Source organism: Notothenia rossii (assembly GCF_949606895.1).
Source record: "Notothenia rossii genome assembly, contig: scaffold_126, whole genome shotgun sequence".
Classification (NCBI taxonomy): Eukaryota; Metazoa; Chordata; class Actinopteri; order Perciformes; family Nototheniidae; genus Notothenia; species Notothenia rossii.
In genome coordinates this window covers 42501-58026 of record NW_027639814.1, presented here as the reverse complement: position 1 = coordinate 58026, position 15526 = coordinate 42501, and the positions used below count along the sequence as shown (strand labels likewise).

Genomic DNA, 15526 nt, shown 5'->3' with positions numbered 1-15526 from the left:
AGTGCTAGTCTCCTGGTTCTAGACTCCTGGTGCTAGACTCCTGGTACTAGACTCCTGGTTCCTGGTTCTAGACTCCTGGTGCTAGACTCCTGGTTCTAGACTCTTGGTGCTAGACTCCTGGTGCTAGACTCCTGGTCCTAGACTCCTGGTGCTATATTCCTGGTACTACACTCCTGGTGCTAGACTCCTGGTGCTAGACTCCTGGTGCTAGACTCCTGGTACAAGACTCCTGGTACTAGACTCCTGGTCCTATATTCCTGGTGCTAGACTCCTGGTTCTAGACTCCTGGTGCTAGACTCCTGGCGCTACACTCCTGGTGCTAGACTCCTGGTTCCTGGAGCTAGATTCTTGGTTCTAGACTCCTGGTTCCAGACTCCTGGTACTAGACTCCTGGTACTAGACTCCTGGTGCTAGACTCCTGGTACTAGACTCCTGGTCCTATATTCCTGGTGCTAGACTCCTGGTTCTAGATTCATGGTGCTAGACTCCTGGTGCTAGACTCCTGGTTCCTGGTTCTGGACTCCTGGTGCTAGACTCCTGGTACTAGACTCTTGGTGCTAGACTCCTGGTGCTAGACTCCTGGTACTAGACTCTTGGTGCTAGACTCCTGGTGCTAGACTCCTGGTTCTAGACTCCTGGTGCTAGACTCCTGAAGCTGGACTCCTGGCGCTACACTCCTGGTTCCTGGTGCTATACTCCTGGTTCTAGACTCCTTGTTCCAGACTCCTGGTTCTAGACTCCTGGTGCTAGACTCCTGGTACTAGACTCTTGGTGCTAGACTCTTGGTTCTAGACTCCTGGTGCTAGACTCCTGGCGCTACACTCCTGGTTCCTGGTGCTATACTCCTGGTTCTAGACTCCTTGTTCCAGACTCCTGGTGCTAGACTCCTGGTGCTAGACTCCTGGTTCTAGACTCCTGGTACTAGACTCCTGGTGCTAGACTCCTGGTTCCAGACTCCTGGTGCTAGACTCCTGGTGCTAGACTCCTGGTGCTAGACTCCTGGTTCTAGACTCCTGGCGCTACACTCCTGGCGCTACACTCCTGGTGCTACACTCCTGGTTCCTGGTGCTAGACTCCTGGTTTCAGACTCCTGGTGCTACACTCCTGTTGCTACACTCCTGGTTCCTGGTGCTAGACTCCTGGTGCTAGACTCCTAGTGCTAATGTCACCTTAGTGGTACAACATTTCCCGTGTATTGTCAGTGGCTTCATGGATGCACATGTACAATCAAATGTGGTAATTATTTTATTCAAGTTTTGGTTTCACTCATATTTATGTTTGCTAGGGTTTGGTCTGCAGGTAACAATGTGACAACACTCTGTTCAAAGTATACCAGCAACTAGTGTCGGCCTGCAATGCATGAGATAAATACAAACAACATGATATTCTTAAACTGTTTATTCATGTTGGAACAAATATTTCCAACTTGTAATTATCAAAATGAATTGGTATTTGAATAGTGGTAGGCCCATTAAAAATCAGAAACAAGCTTAACTTTAACTAACCCATTTTCATACTGGTGTGCATATTAAGAAGAACAGAAAACATATCAAACATTGGATCTGACAGTCTGATTTAACTAAAGTGAATTAGGTAGAGAATCGTTGAGACTGATTTAACTAAAGTGAATTAGGTAGAGAATCGTTGAGACTGATTTAACTAAAGTGAATTAGGTAGAGAATCGTTGAGACTGATTTAACTAAAGTGAATTAGGTAGAGAATCGTTGAGACTGATTTAACTAAAGTGAATTAGGTAGAGAATCGTTGAGACTGATTTAACTAAAGTGAATTAGGTAGAGAATCGTTGAGACTGATTTAACTAAAGTGAATTAGGTAGAGAATCGTTGAGACTGATCTAACTAAAGTGAATTTAGTAGTTTCAACTATAATTCTGATAACATTTCAAAAATGCTTGAACAAGCTCTGATAATAATGGCAATGTGGAAACTGGAAAGAATAAGGTTCCAAGTCTGTTGTGTGGGTCCATAGCCATTTTCACTCAGCTTGTTCAGATACTGGATAAGACTGATACGACTAAAGTGAATATCAAATCAATTAAAAGATACATTAGCACATCCGACCTCGCAATTGTGTGCATGTGCTCTTAGGCTCGTGACTTAGATGATGTCCATTACCCAGACTGAGCTTCTTAGAATAAGATCAAAGTCATTGCGGAGGTCTGGGTAGTTTTGGTAGTTGACTGGTAACATCAGATAGCACCCACATGCATGTGCCCGGGGTCGACACTGGAATGTGGAAGTGTCTATAAATGGAACTGTGATGCCGTGTCCCAGCAGCATATCAGCCCCCGTGCAGAACCGGAGAGCCGGAGGAGTGGTGTTGTCAGATTCACCGATGCACTTCAGCAAACGCCTTGCCACAGTGTTTTGAGGGGCTGTCATCTCTTTGGGATATTCCAGAAGGTCTTTTACACGCTTTGGAGTTGGGATTCGTTCTTCCACTATTTCAACGAGCCTCTGTGGATACAAAGTATCTGCCAAGGTTTATAAGATTAGCTTCCAACAGTCAATTAGAAACATTGGTGTCTGGATTAGGCTCTTGTGACCCAACTGAGACACGAGGCCAGCAATGTTACCTTCAGTGGCCAGCAGGTGGCAGTCATGTGCATCCAACACATCCAGTAGGTCCTCGTTCTCCTTTTGTCTCTTTCACATCGTGTGAAGGGCTTCTTATGACCTCTGAGGGTGTTCCTGGTGAAGCATCAGTAAAGCTGTTTGCCTCTTGAACATTTCTCTTGGTGCAAAGGTACAATCTGAGTCACTTGGGTTTTTCATACAGATCCTCAACTGTACAATCTGGGTCAATCTCGTTTTGTGCAAAGTCTCGGATCCTGCGGACATGGTCTGTCAGTTTTAGAGACTTGCAGAGACCATTTGGGAAAAAAGGGACTCAGCCATTTCTTGGATTTCTCTGAGTTGTGTCTGCCTGTCAGACATGCCGGGTCCCGCCCTTTACAGTTGGCACCTGTTTGAAAGCATTGTCGCCTTCACTGAAATTCATCCACCCAATTTCTAATCTCTTTGCCTGTCTCTTTGCATTTTAGTTTCCTTTGACTTGATCCCCATTCAGCTGTCTGTTAACGGTCTTGCTGTCTGGAGCAACACTTTGCCCTTATTCTGTCCAGTGGACCTCGTCTAGATGATACTGAATCTCCACAATGGCTGTTGCGGCAGAAGGCTACAGCTGCCAGTCTGTCTCCGTAATGTGGGATGTACTTTGCCAGACCTTCTTCAGACATCAGACTGATTACTGACGAATCAATCTGCAAATGTAAACAAAAGTAACAACATGTTAACAGGATCATATTTAAATTGCAATGGGTCACAAACTACGTAAATTATTTTTGCAAATTTACATATTTATAACTAATTGAGAAACCAACATTTTTGCTTTCTATTTCAAGAAAGTTACAGGCCAAATGAATAAAACACGTGTGTGTGTGTGTGTGTGTGTGTGTGTGTGTGTGTGTGTGTGTGTGTGTGTGTGTGTGTGTGTGTGTGTGTGTGTGTGTGTGTGTGTGTGTGTGTGTGTGTGTGCAATAGGTTGCCATTGTCAGTATGTGCGTCTGTGTATTGTGTTTGTTCAAACGGTGTATGACTGATGATATGTCTCTTAATGTCTATGTTTGTATATGTACATGTACACGGAACTGCAGGACGGAGTCCAGAACAAATGTCCTTACAGGGACAATAAAGTATATCATATCGTACCCTGAATGTTACAGTGTTTGGTCGTGCCACTCCTTGAAACAGTTCTTTCTAGAAGTGAAGCACAGAGGGACCATGCACTTCCTGCAGTACACAGGTGTCTTCACCCTCTTGTAGCCAGCATTAGAGCAGTTCTTGCAGTACTTCCTGGACGCGGAGGCATCTTCCCCATAATACATGGGCATGCATGTGAGCGGTGGGGGGGATGGTGCTGGTGCTGCTTCTGCTGTAGGGACTCCAGCAAACTCCAACATCTCTGCAGCCAGCTTCTCCCTGAAGGACTTCTGGGTGTGTGGCTTCGTCCCGGCGGGGTCATTCCTTATCTTGTGCAGCTCCTTGTAGAGAAGGAAGCTGTTCACCACTGCAATTTCCATAAAATGGTAAAAAAAAGTCTTGTACCACTTCATGGTTTTGTGGTGAACGCTGTAGTACCCAATCAAAGCGTCTGACACATCCACGCCGCCCATGCTTCGGTTGTAGTCCAGCACGGCGTCAGGAACAGGAACAGTCTTCGTCTGCCACACACCAGCCTGTTTCACTTTCCGCTGGACAGTCTGTCCGCTGAAGGCCTCGTGCACTGTGGAGCACATGGACACTTCACGGGTGTCCATCCACTTCACGAACAGGATTTTGCCTCTCCTTATCCACCGCAGATCTCCCCTTTCTGCCTTTTTCGGTAGGTCATTCAACTCCGTCCGTGGAAACTCCATTTTATTTTTTCTAATGGTCCCACAACAGCCAATGTTTTTTGTGGACAAATCCTCAAAGAGGGCAGGGCTGGTGTAAAAGTTGTCCACAAAGAGTGTGTAGCCCTGACCGAGCAGAGGGAGAGGCAGGAGGTCCATCACGGAGGAGTAGCTGAGTCCACGGCCCGTGGTGGACTCACTCTTCCCCGTGTACACAAAGAAGTTCCAGGTGTATGCCGTTGAGGAGTCCGCCAGCACAAACAGTTTGTGCCCCCACTTTATGGGCTTGTCCTTCGTGTACTGCTTCATGCTGACGCGGGCCTTGGAGGCCACCATCCTCTCATCTATTGAAATGTTCCGATAGGGCTGGAAATGTGCTTTGCAGGCAGTAACGATGTCCGTGTAGAGGGGCTTGATCTTGAAGAGTCTGTCGTACTCGGGGGTGTTCCTCTTGCGCTCGTTCTCCTTGTCTTCTTCAGGGTCGCTCATGTGCAGCGACCACAAGATGGCTTCAAAGCGTGCCCGGGACATTTTCTCAGATGGGAATTGGAAGTTGTACGGCCATTTCTTCCTCCAGTAGTCCGATCTGTGGTGGACGTGGACGAGGCCGGAGAAAATGATAATGGCCAGGAAAACATAAAAGTCCCTCCCAGTCAGCTCTTTCCAAACGTACTTCTTTCCAGCCTGTGACCTCTTCAGGGCGTTTGCATTGGTGTTGTCGACGAGCCTCTGGACCACGGAGGAGCTGAAGAACATTCTGAAGAGGGAGAGGGGAGACCACGCTGTGATGGGGTCTAACGCGGGGCCGGGGACCCTGGCTGGCATGAACCTGCCTGGCTCTGGTCTTTGGTCTTTCTCCTCTCTGGTGTGCCACCTGAGGTCTTCCTCTGTCGTTCTGGAAGAGGGGGACCCACCTCTGGGAGACCCACCTCTGGGAGACCCACCTTCGGGAGACCCACCTTTGGGAGACCCACCTTCGGGGGACCCACCTCTGGAAGACCCACCTTCGGGAGACCCACCTCTGGAAGACCCACCTTCGGGAGACCCGCCTCGGGGAGACCCACCTCGAGGAGAAAGGCCTCGGGGAGACCCACCTCGAGGAGAAAGGTCTCTGGGGGACCCCCCTCTGGGGGACCCACCTCTGGGGGACCCACCTCGGGGAGACAGGCCTCGGCCACGCTTCCTGGGTGCGGCTGATTTATATGACGCTTTTCCTTTTCTTTTGTGCTGCGTCTCTTTGGGTGATTCGGAATCAGATGAAGAAGATGATGGCTGAGGAGGGGTACGTGTGGATGGTCTCAGCTGAGTGGAAGCAGGCGATGATGGCTGAGGAGGGGTACGTGTGGATGGTCTCAGCTGAGTGGAAGCAGGCGATGATGGCTGAGGAGGTGAGGGGGGAGCAGAAGCCATTTTAGGCTCGTAATCTTCATCACTGTAAAAACAAATAGATGAATTCACTGGCCTACACTTTTGAAACAGTAACTCCAAACAGACACGTAACATTATATGGATGGATAAATATCAATATTCCAATTACGTTGTATAAAGACTATTCTGCTCTATTTCTATTATATTCTATTTTATTGAGAAGTTCCTGCTGTCTGACATTAATCCTCTCAAGAGGTTTGTTACTCCATGGCGGAACTACTCCAGCTGAAGCACACCTCCACTGCACCATGCCCGTCGATGATCTCCGCCATCAGTGAACATGGACTGCTACAACGACCCAAATACATTCACGAAGCTCCGGACGAAAGTTTGTTTACTCCGGTCCGATCATTCCATCTCATCCCCCTGGTCCGCTGCGCGCACTGACACACCCCCTCCACTTCATCAGCACAACAACCAACACGTGCACTCTGCCTGCCTACGCCCCCTTCCCAAAGCACCCCAGCCTGTTCAAACTCAACCTCATCTCAAACTATCTCTGTTCAACACCCGGTCTCTAAACAACAAGGCTCTCATTCTCAATGACTTCATCACTGACAATAATCTGGACTTTCTCTGTATCACAGAACCACAGGAATGCCTCTCCCTCAACCAGACAACACCCCCAGGATACACATATATTGAAAAACCGGCACCATGGGCGTGGAGGTGGAATTGCCACAATTCTAAGAAATAATATAAAAACAATTGCGATACACATCCCTTCCCCCTCCTCATTGGAACACCTTGCATTTAAACTGTCTGGTCCAAACCCCCTGGTTACAGCAGTCATTTACCGTCCCCCCAAACCAAACCCTGCTTTCCCCTCGGACCTTGCTGAATTCCTCACACAACTCTGCTCCATCTCTCCATCTGTATTATTACTTGGTGATTTCAATATTCATGTCGACTCAAACGACTCCAATACCGCTTCAGAGCTCCTGGACATACTCAACTGTTTCAATGTCACACAACATGTTGATTTTCCTACCCATAAAAAAGGTCCCACACTGGACCTGATCTGCACCACTGGCACCGCCATCAGCAGCCTGACTGTCCACTGCTGATGACACGCAGCTCTACCTCATATCTTTCTTTCTCCGCTACGCTCCGACCACATCACCCCATCCTCCACGACCTCCACTGGCTCCCCATCAAAAACCGCATTGACTTTCAAATCTTACTTTTCACCTACAAAGTCCTCAACAACCTTGGTGCCTTCGCAGCAGCCCCCCCCCCCCCCCCCCCTCGCAGCTGGCCTATACTGTTGAACACATAACTCCAAACAGACAACACTATATGGATGTTGAGGTAAATAAGCCCTGTGCTGGGGAAGCCAACATACCATCCAGTTTGAGTGTGTGACTAAATTCACTGCAGGATAGATGAATAATCTTACACCAAGTAATGGATAAAAAAGAGATGACATACCTTTCCGATGGTGGAAGTACATAATCAGAGTCACTACTGTCCGGGTGTAGTTCTGGCTGCAGGAGGTCCTCGTCGTCCGACTCAGAGTCGACCGGTAAAATAGCTGCCCCGCTATCTTCAGCCAGAATGGCCAGTACCTCCTCAGTGGTACAAGTCTTTTTCCTGCCTGCCATTGTTGCAATTGGCTTATTTGGCAAAGTGGCAAGAAAAGAGAAATAAACAATTCCTAAATGCAAAGAAATCACCGTTCTTGAAACCTGCTGTGAGTCATGATGCAGACTGAGTCCCTACTGACTGAGTCCCTACAGACTGAGTCCCTACTGACTGAGACCCTACAGACTGAGTCCCTACAGACTGAGTCCCTACAGACTGTGTCCCTACTGACTGAGTCCCTACAGGGTGAGTCCCTACAGGGTGAGTCCCGACTGACTGAGTCCCTACAGACTGAGTCCCTACTGACTGAGTCCCTACAGACTGAGTCCCTACTGACTGAGTCCCTAAAGGCTGAGTCCCTACAGACTGAGTCCCTACAGACTGAGTCCTTACAGACTGAGTCCCTACAGCCTGAGTCCCTACAGACTGAGTCCCTACAGACTGAGTCCCGACTGACTGAGTCCCTACAGACTGAGTCCCTACTGACTGAGTCCCTACAGACTGAGTCCCTACTGACTGAGTCCCTACAGGGTGAGTCCCTACAGAGTGAGTCCCTACAGGGTGAGTCCCTACTGACTGAGTCCCTACAGACTGAGTCCCTACTGAGTCCCTACTGACTGAGTCCCTACAGACTGAGTCCCTACTGACTGTGTCCCTACAGGGCTAGTCCCTACTGACTGAGACCCTACTGACTGAGTCCCTACAGGGTGAGTCCCGACTGACTGAGTCCCTACAGACTGAGTCCCTACTGACTGAGTCCCTACAGGGTGAGTCCCTACTGACTGAGTCCCTACAGGGTGAGTCCCTACTGACTGAGACCCTACAGACTGAGTCCCTACAGACTGAGTCCCTACAGACTGTGTCCCTACTGACTGAGTCCCTACAGGGTGAGTCCCTACAGGGTGAGTCCCTACAGGGTGAGTCCCGACTGACTGAGTCCCTACAGACTGAGTCCCTACTGACTGAGTCCCTACAGACTGAGTCCCTACTGACTGAGTCCCTAAAGGCTGAGTCCCTACAGACTGAGTCCCTACAGACTGAGTCCTTACAGACTGAGTCCCTACAGCCTGAGTCCCTACAGACTGAGTCCCTACAGACTGAGTCCCGACTGACTGAGTCCCTACAGACTGAGTCCCTACTGACTGAGTCCCTACAGACTGAGTCCCTACTGACTGAGTCCCTACAGGGTGAGTCCCTACAGAGTGAGTCCCTACAGGGTGAGTCCCTACTGACTGAGTCCCTACAGACTGAGTCCCTACTGAGTCCCTACTGACTGAGTCCCTACAGACTGAGTCCCTACAGGGCTAGTCCCTACTGACTGAGACCCTACTGACTGAGTCCCTACAGGGTGAGTCCCGACTGACTGAGTCCCTACAGACTGAGTCCCTACTGACTGAGTCCCTACAGGGTGAGTCCCTACTGACTGAGTCCCTACAGACTGAGTCCCTACTGACTGAGTCCCTACAGGGTGAGTCCCGACTGACTGAGTCCCGACTGACTGAGTCCCTACAGACTGAGTCCCTACAGGGTGAGTCCCTACTGACTGAGTCCCTACAGACTGAGTCCCTACAGACTGAGTCCCTACAGACTGAGTCCCTACTGACTGAGTCCCTACAGACTGAGTCCCTACTGACTGAGTCCCTACAGGGTGAGTCCCTACAGAGTGAGTCCCTACAGGGTGAGTCCCTACTGACTGAGTCCCTACAGACTGAGTCCCTACTGAGTCCCTACTGACTGAGTCCCTACAGACTGAGTCCCTACAGGGTGAGTCCCGACTGACTGAGTCCCGACTGACTGAGTCCCTACAGACTGAGTCCCTACAGGGTGAGTCCCTACTGACTGAGTCCCGACTGACTGAGTCCCTACAGACTGAGTCCCTACAGGGTGAGTCCCTACTGACTGAGTCCCTACAGACTGAGTCCCTACAGACTGAGTCCCTACTGAGTGAGTCCCTACAGGGTGAGTCCCGACTGACTGAGTCCCTACAGGGTGAGTCCCTACAGACTGAGTCCCTACAGACTGAGTCCCTACAGACTGAGTCCCTACTGACTGTGTCCCTACAGGGCTAGTCCCTACTGACTGAGTCCCTACAGGGTGAGTCCCTACTGACTGAGTCCCTACAGACTGAGTCCCTACTGACTGAGTCCCTACAGACTGAGTCCCTACTGACTGAGTCCCTACAGGGTGAGTCCCGACTGACTGAGTCCCGACTGACTGAGTCCCTACAGACTGAGTCCCTACAGGGTGAGTCCCTACTGACTGAGTCCCTACAGACTGAGTCCCTACAGACTGAGTCCCTACTGACTGAGTCCCTACAGACTGAGTCCCTACAGACTGAGTCCCTACTGAGTGAGTCCCTACAGGGTGAGTCCCGACTGACTGAGTCCCTACAGGGTGAGTCCCTACAGACTGAGTCCCTACAGACTGAGTCCCTACTGACTGAGTCCCTACAGGGTGAGTCCCGACTGACTGAGTCCCGACTGACTGAGTCCCGACTGACTGAGTCCCTACAGACTGAGTCCCTACTGACTGAGTCCCAACAGACTGAGTCCCTACTGAGTGAGTCCCTACAGGGTGAGTCCCGACTGACTGAGTCCCGACTGACTGAGTCCCTACAGACTGAGTCCCTACAGACTGAGTCCCTACAGACTGAGTCCCTACTGAGTGAGTCCCTACTGAGTGAGTCCCGACTGACTGAGTCCCTACAGGGTGAGTCCCTACAGACTGAGTCCCTACTGAGTGAGTCCCTACAGGGTGAGTCCCTACAGACTGAGTCCCTACAGACTGAGTCCCTACAGACTGAGTCCCTACTGACTGAGTCCCTACAGGGTGAGTCCCGACTGACTGAGTCCCGACTGACTGAGTCCCTACAGACTGAGTCCCTACAGGGTGAGTCCCGACTGACTGAGTCCCTACAGACTGAGTCCCTACAGGGTGAGTCCCTACTGACTGAGTCCCTACAGACTGAGTACCTACAGACTGAGTCCCTACTGAGTGAGTCCCTACAGGGTGAGTCCCTACAGACTGAGTCCCGACTGACTGAGTCCCTACAGGGTGAGTCCCTACAGACTGAGTCCCTACAGACTGAGTCCCTACTGACTGAGTCCCTACAGGGTGAGTCCCGACTGACTGAGTCCCGACTGACTGAGTCCCTACAGACTGAGTCCCTACTGACTGAGTCCCTACAGGGTGAGTCCCGACTGACTGAGTCCCTACAGACTGAGTCCCTACAGGGTGAGTCCCTACTGAGTGCGTCCCTACAGGGTGAGTCCCTACAAACAGTAAAACGGAGAGGGTGTGTTTGTTTCGCTCACCTGTGTGGTGAGGAGGATGGGGGAGCCCTGGTGAGTCCCTGCTGGGAGAAGGAACGTCCCCCCCGCCGTCTGCGTTAGGATAAGGGGGGGCTGAGACATCAGGGGGGGGGCCGAGGTGGAGGGGGGAAGGGAGGATGAGGGAGAAAGGGAGGAGGAGGAGACGAGCTGCAGGAGAGGAGACGCTGAAGAGAGGAAACTAAGAGTTAGCAACGAGCTAACGTTCATCTGCAGGCTATTACCACACACACACACACACACACACACACACACACACACACACACACACACACACACACACACACACACACACACACACACACACACACACACACACACACACACACACACACACACACACACACACACACACACACACACACACACACACACACACACACACACACACACACACACACACACACACACACACACACACACACACACACACACACACACACACACACACCTGTTGGAGGGGGGGCAGGTGGAGTGGGCCTGGGGGGGGGCGGGGTCTCAGCGGCTGGGAGAGGAGACAGAAATTTGTCCTCTACAGAAAAACAGACAGGTATTAATCAAACACACCCGCCACTAAACACGAGGTCAACAAAAACAACAAATGAAGAAGAGAGTGATGAAGAGTGTGATGATGAAGATGAGTTATTGTCTGTTTTCTCACCTGGTTGACAGTACTCCTCCTCTTCATCTTCATCATCTTCCTCCACCTGTTGCCATGGCTCCAGCTCATCCTCCACACACTCCATTAATAGCTCCGTATCCATGTTGCTATGGAAACATTTCAAAAAGAAACTTTATTGACACGTTTCTCTCAGACGGGGGAGGAACCTAGAGACCCTGACCCTGGAGACCCTGACCCTAGAGACCCTGAACCTAGAGACCCTGACCCTAGAGACCCTGACCCTGACCCTGGAGACCCTGAACCTAGAGACCCTGACCCTAGAGACCCTGACCCTGGAGACCCTGAACCTAGAGACCCTGAACCTAGAGACCCTAACCCTGAAGACCCTGAACCTAGAGACCCTGACCCTGGACACTCTGACGACCCTGACCCTAGAGACCCTGACCCTGGCAGTACCCTGTGTTAAGAGAATATCTCTGAGACATTTATAACATGTTATCTGAGGAACAATTAAAACATCTACATCATGAAGTCCTAAAGCAGATCAGATCACACCAGATTCACTTCAGCCGCGCGCCACAAGGCGCTGCTCGTCACGTGATAACAAACATAAACAGAGAATACACTAGGATGTTGACATAAAGTTGTGCATTTGAATGAACATGTTCAATATATTTACAGAAGTGAGCAGATGTGAGTGCAGGTTAAAGTAAAAACAGCGCCGGTTTTAAGTACTAAAGTCCTGGATACTAGTGTAGATAGATTCTAGTGTAGATAGATACTAGTACCGGGTTGCAGAGAGTTAACCCTCGCTGCAGCCTGGAGGCTACAGGCTAGCAGGAGACATGTTAGTGTGTCTCTTTGTTTTGTTCTGTTACAACGACCTGTGCGGAATGCTTTGATGATACCATGTTTAACACGTGGTCGCGCCAATAACGCCCCATTGTATTGTATTGTAAACAGAGGGGCTAACCCGAGCTGTAAACCGAGCGCTCCCTCAGCTGGTGTGCGGGACCCGGACCTGAGGAGAACCGGGCCGTGCTGGTTTTACTAATCTGAATGCATTCCTATCTTAATACATTGCTATCTTAATGCATGTCTTACTTGATGTGTTTCTTACCTGCTGCTCCGGGTTCTGGCTCTTCTGCGTGCGCTCCGGTTGAGGAGACGAGGGGCGGGACTTCCGCCTTCGGGTGATTGGCCCGCACATATCTGACGTCACTTTCCTCTCAGACAGCGCGGCCTCTGATTGGTCATTGAAAAGTTCCTTCCTGCTGCGGGTTTTCAGTGTTTAAAGTATGGTTTAAAGGGGCTCCCGTTCGCGTCTATCGTTATTCCAACCCAGTTTAGATTTAACCACTCCCACTTCCGCATTACGCAAGGACGTAGCTTTAGCGTCATAGACTTCATCTTCGGCAGTGCAGCGTTTATAGACAAGTTTACGCGACAAACCACGGGTAGCGCCATAACCCTACACAAATGCAATTCATTTCCGCCGGAAGTCTTTTGCACAGCGTCTGTCGGTGTAAACCGATGTAAACAGTCAGACGGGCACTGGTGTAAACACAGCGATTTCGATGCTAACAGTGATGCTAGCTTGGGAACACGATTCTACTTCTTTGACTGGAGATGGCGTTACTCTCCCCCACCCGAATTCAGTGCAAAACTGGGAGGATAACATGACGACGTGGCCCAGCATAACGTACAGCAAAATGTGCTCCTACTTCGTTCAATCCATGGCAATAGATGGAAAAGCAATGGACAGTCTGGAGGCCTCCGAGGCATATCAATATTTGCACAGCAACAATATATCTCAGCATTTTAAAACCAAAATAAACTGCCTTATTTAGGTCATGCCCACAGGAGCCAACAGTTGTCTGTTGTTTACATAATGCACAATTTACATGATCTCTTTATGCTGTGCAATATATCATATGTGCCTGTACTGTTTGAGTGAAAATAAAGTTTGATGTAATTGAATTTCATTATTGCACTGTTATTGCATTATTGCATTTCATATGTTCCTTAGAGTGCTACAATTTCTTTTAACACAGTTCATCATTCATATTAAGCTCATACTGTACATAAATAACACTGAATGAATTAATTGTTTAGAGGAAACTAAAGAAATGGCTTCAACAAGAAAGATCACATGTTTAATCCTAACAGGTATTACAAATTAAAATATAAAAGCAGCCCACACAATTACATCACTATGAAAATATTCATATATAATATTAAAAAATACAATGCATGCAGTATTTGTTGTGTTTATCTGTATTTAATGAACAACATGGCTGGGTGCTGGGTGCTGGTTTGTGGTCGTAGCACTCTCTATCTAACCACTCGTTCAGGTGCTTTCTCGAGTGATTGCAACCAACTACTGCACACGTAGTTCCCGAACCACTTTTCTTCATGTTGTAATTGTTATATCCTCTTTGTCTCTGCGATATCAGTGCTTTGTCGGCACAACGGAGCTAGCTAGCAAAACAAACCCAGTCCGCCAAAACGGAAGTGCATTGCATCGAAGGGAGGAGTTCAGGATGTAGAGCGGAAACGGCTCAATAACTTGTCTATAAGGACAGTATTTTGCTTGTCAGATTCAGATTTCGCGGGTGTGCCGTGTCTATGACGCTATCGCGTAGAGCTACGTCAATCCTTGCGTAATGCGGAAGTGGGCGTGGTTAAATCTAAACTGGGTTGGAATAACGATAGACGCCTCCCGTTCCCTCACGGTGCAATGACTAACAAACACAACAAACAAACACTGTGGAGGCCGCGAGGCGCCTTCAACATGCCGCACACGCTCGGTGCAGGCCGCCATCTTAGTTTTGTTGTGGGGGGCGGATCTTCGGAGTGACGTCACGAGTTGACGCTTTAACAAACAAAAGAAATGTCTAAATATTTACAAATATCTGATTTCTGCTGTTGTTGTTCTGTTGCTGCTGACTAAATAACTGATGTGAAGGTAATGACATTCAAACATTAGTCATTTTACAAACCAAAAGCCTCACTGCCTCACTATTAACAACCGACTCCTTCCAAACGATTTGAATCAGTTCTACTGTAGATTTGGAGACAAAGAGTTCAGTCCTGACACCATCCCCCGGGACACCTCCCAACAGCTTCAGTCTCACACCTCCACGTCCCCCTCCCCTTCAGACCCCACAGGAACGCAAACGAACCAAATTCAATTTTTAAAAAAGTCTTCCGTTCACACGCATTCTGCTCAATTAACATGTCCGTTCACACGAGACCGCTCGACCCGCTGGAAACACTGTAGAACATATGCCGGGCCTGTAAGTGGCGCTGTACTTCTGCCACAAATTACACCAAAAGCAGCGAAGAAGACCCCCCGAGCATGGTTGCCATGGCTTCTGTTTATTTTCCGCAGTGGATTTAGCAACATGTAGTTCATGTAATTCTCCATGTCCACTTGTTGCTGATGGTTGTGGTAGAGGAGCTGTAGATTTTGCACTAACGTCTGTAGCATGGGTGGGAGCTGGGGTGGAAGCTGGGGGGGGTGGAAGCTGGGGTGGAAGCTGGGGGGATGGAAGCTGGGGTGGAAGCTGGGGGGGTGGAAGCAGGGGTGGAAGCTGGGGGGGTGGAAGCTGGGGTGGAAGCTGGGGTGGTGGGGGGGGCGGAAGCTGGGGTGGAAGCTGGGGTGGTGGGGGGGTGGAAGCTGGGGTGCAAGCTGGGGTGGTGGGGGGGTGGAAGCTGGGGTGGAAGCTGGGGTGGTGGGGGGTGGAAGCTGGGGTGGTGGTGGAGCAGGAAGTCGCTGCAGCAACAGCAGCAGCAAGCAAAGCATGGAGAGAGATCTGGCAGGTTAAATAGAGCGGCATATTAAAGAGACTCTGCTTGGTTGGTTGTAGAGTGGCAAGGGGCGTTATGTGTGAATGCAGCATAAGTTCTCGAGTTGACTGCCTGAACTAGCTCGCAGGCTTCGCCCCATTGGTGGTGTCAGTGTTAACGTGTCTTCCTGTCCAGCGGTAACTGGTCCAGGATCAGCAGTTTGTGGATAATCTTCTCTAATCTCCGTTAATCCCCCTGGGTCCCGAGGCTCAGTGTGTTTCCTGCAAGATGAAGGCTGCGGGTTCTGCTGGTTCTGATGGATACCTGGTGCTGCCATGGCCCGGTGGCGGGGGGTCG

General features: G+C 49.8%; 2 protein-coding genes across 4 annotated transcripts in view; one reads left to right on the top strand and one right to left on the bottom strand.

The window, feature by feature from the left end:
* Nucleotides 1-1232: 1232 nt before the first annotated feature.
* Nucleotides 1233-12637, bottom strand: LOC307027362 (piggyBac transposable element-derived protein 4-like). 3 transcript variants are annotated; one of them, XR_013804605.1, is made up of 9 exons: nucleotides 12498-12636; nucleotides 11417-11523; nucleotides 11207-11287; nucleotides 10741-10922; nucleotides 7274-7458; nucleotides 5554-5846; nucleotides 3732-5478; nucleotides 2597-3283; nucleotides 1233-2494 (listed from the first exon to the last, which is right to left on the bottom strand). XR_013804605.1 is itself a non-coding variant. In XM_079695597.1 (8 exons), the coding sequence occupies exons 2-7, from the start codon at nucleotides 11517-11519 to the stop codon at nucleotides 3740-3742; spliced, it is 2568 nt and encodes an 855-aa protein (XP_079551723.1). In that variant the 5' UTR covers nucleotides 11520-11523; nucleotides 12498-12637; the 3' UTR covers nucleotides 1233-3283; nucleotides 3732-3739. The 3 variants fall into 3 exon arrangements, 2 of the variants coding, with proteins under 2 accessions (XP_079551723.1, XP_079551722.1); XM_079695597.1 differs by having other exon boundaries at nucleotides 1233-3283; nucleotides 3732-5463; nucleotides 12498-12637; XM_079695596.1 differs by having other exon boundaries at nucleotides 1233-3283.
* Nucleotides 12638-12809: 172 nt separating this feature from the next.
* Nucleotides 12810-15526, top strand: part of LOC307027365 (retinol dehydrogenase 12) — a 14528-nt gene continuing 11811 nt past the window's right edge. Inside the window, exon 1 of the mRNA XM_079695600.1 lies at nucleotides 12810-15526. This exon is cut by the window's right edge and continues 76 nt beyond it. Coding sequence (XP_079551726.1) covers nucleotides 15458-15526 — 69 coding nt within the window. The 5' untranslated portion in view covers nucleotides 12810-15457.

Coding starts and splice junctions, on each gene's coding strand:
- LOC307027362 (XM_079695596.1), bottom strand. CDS start 11,519: ATGGATACGGAGCTATTAATGGAGTGTGTGGAGGATGAGCTGGAGCCA. Junction 11,288..11,416: donor GGAGGAGTACTGTCAACCAG/GTGAGAAAACAG, acceptor GTTTTTCTGTAG/AGGACAAATTTCTGTCTCCT. Junction 5,847..7,273: donor GTACTTCCACCATCGGAAAG/GTATGTCATCTC, acceptor TTGTTTTTACAG/TGATGAAGATTACGAGCCTA.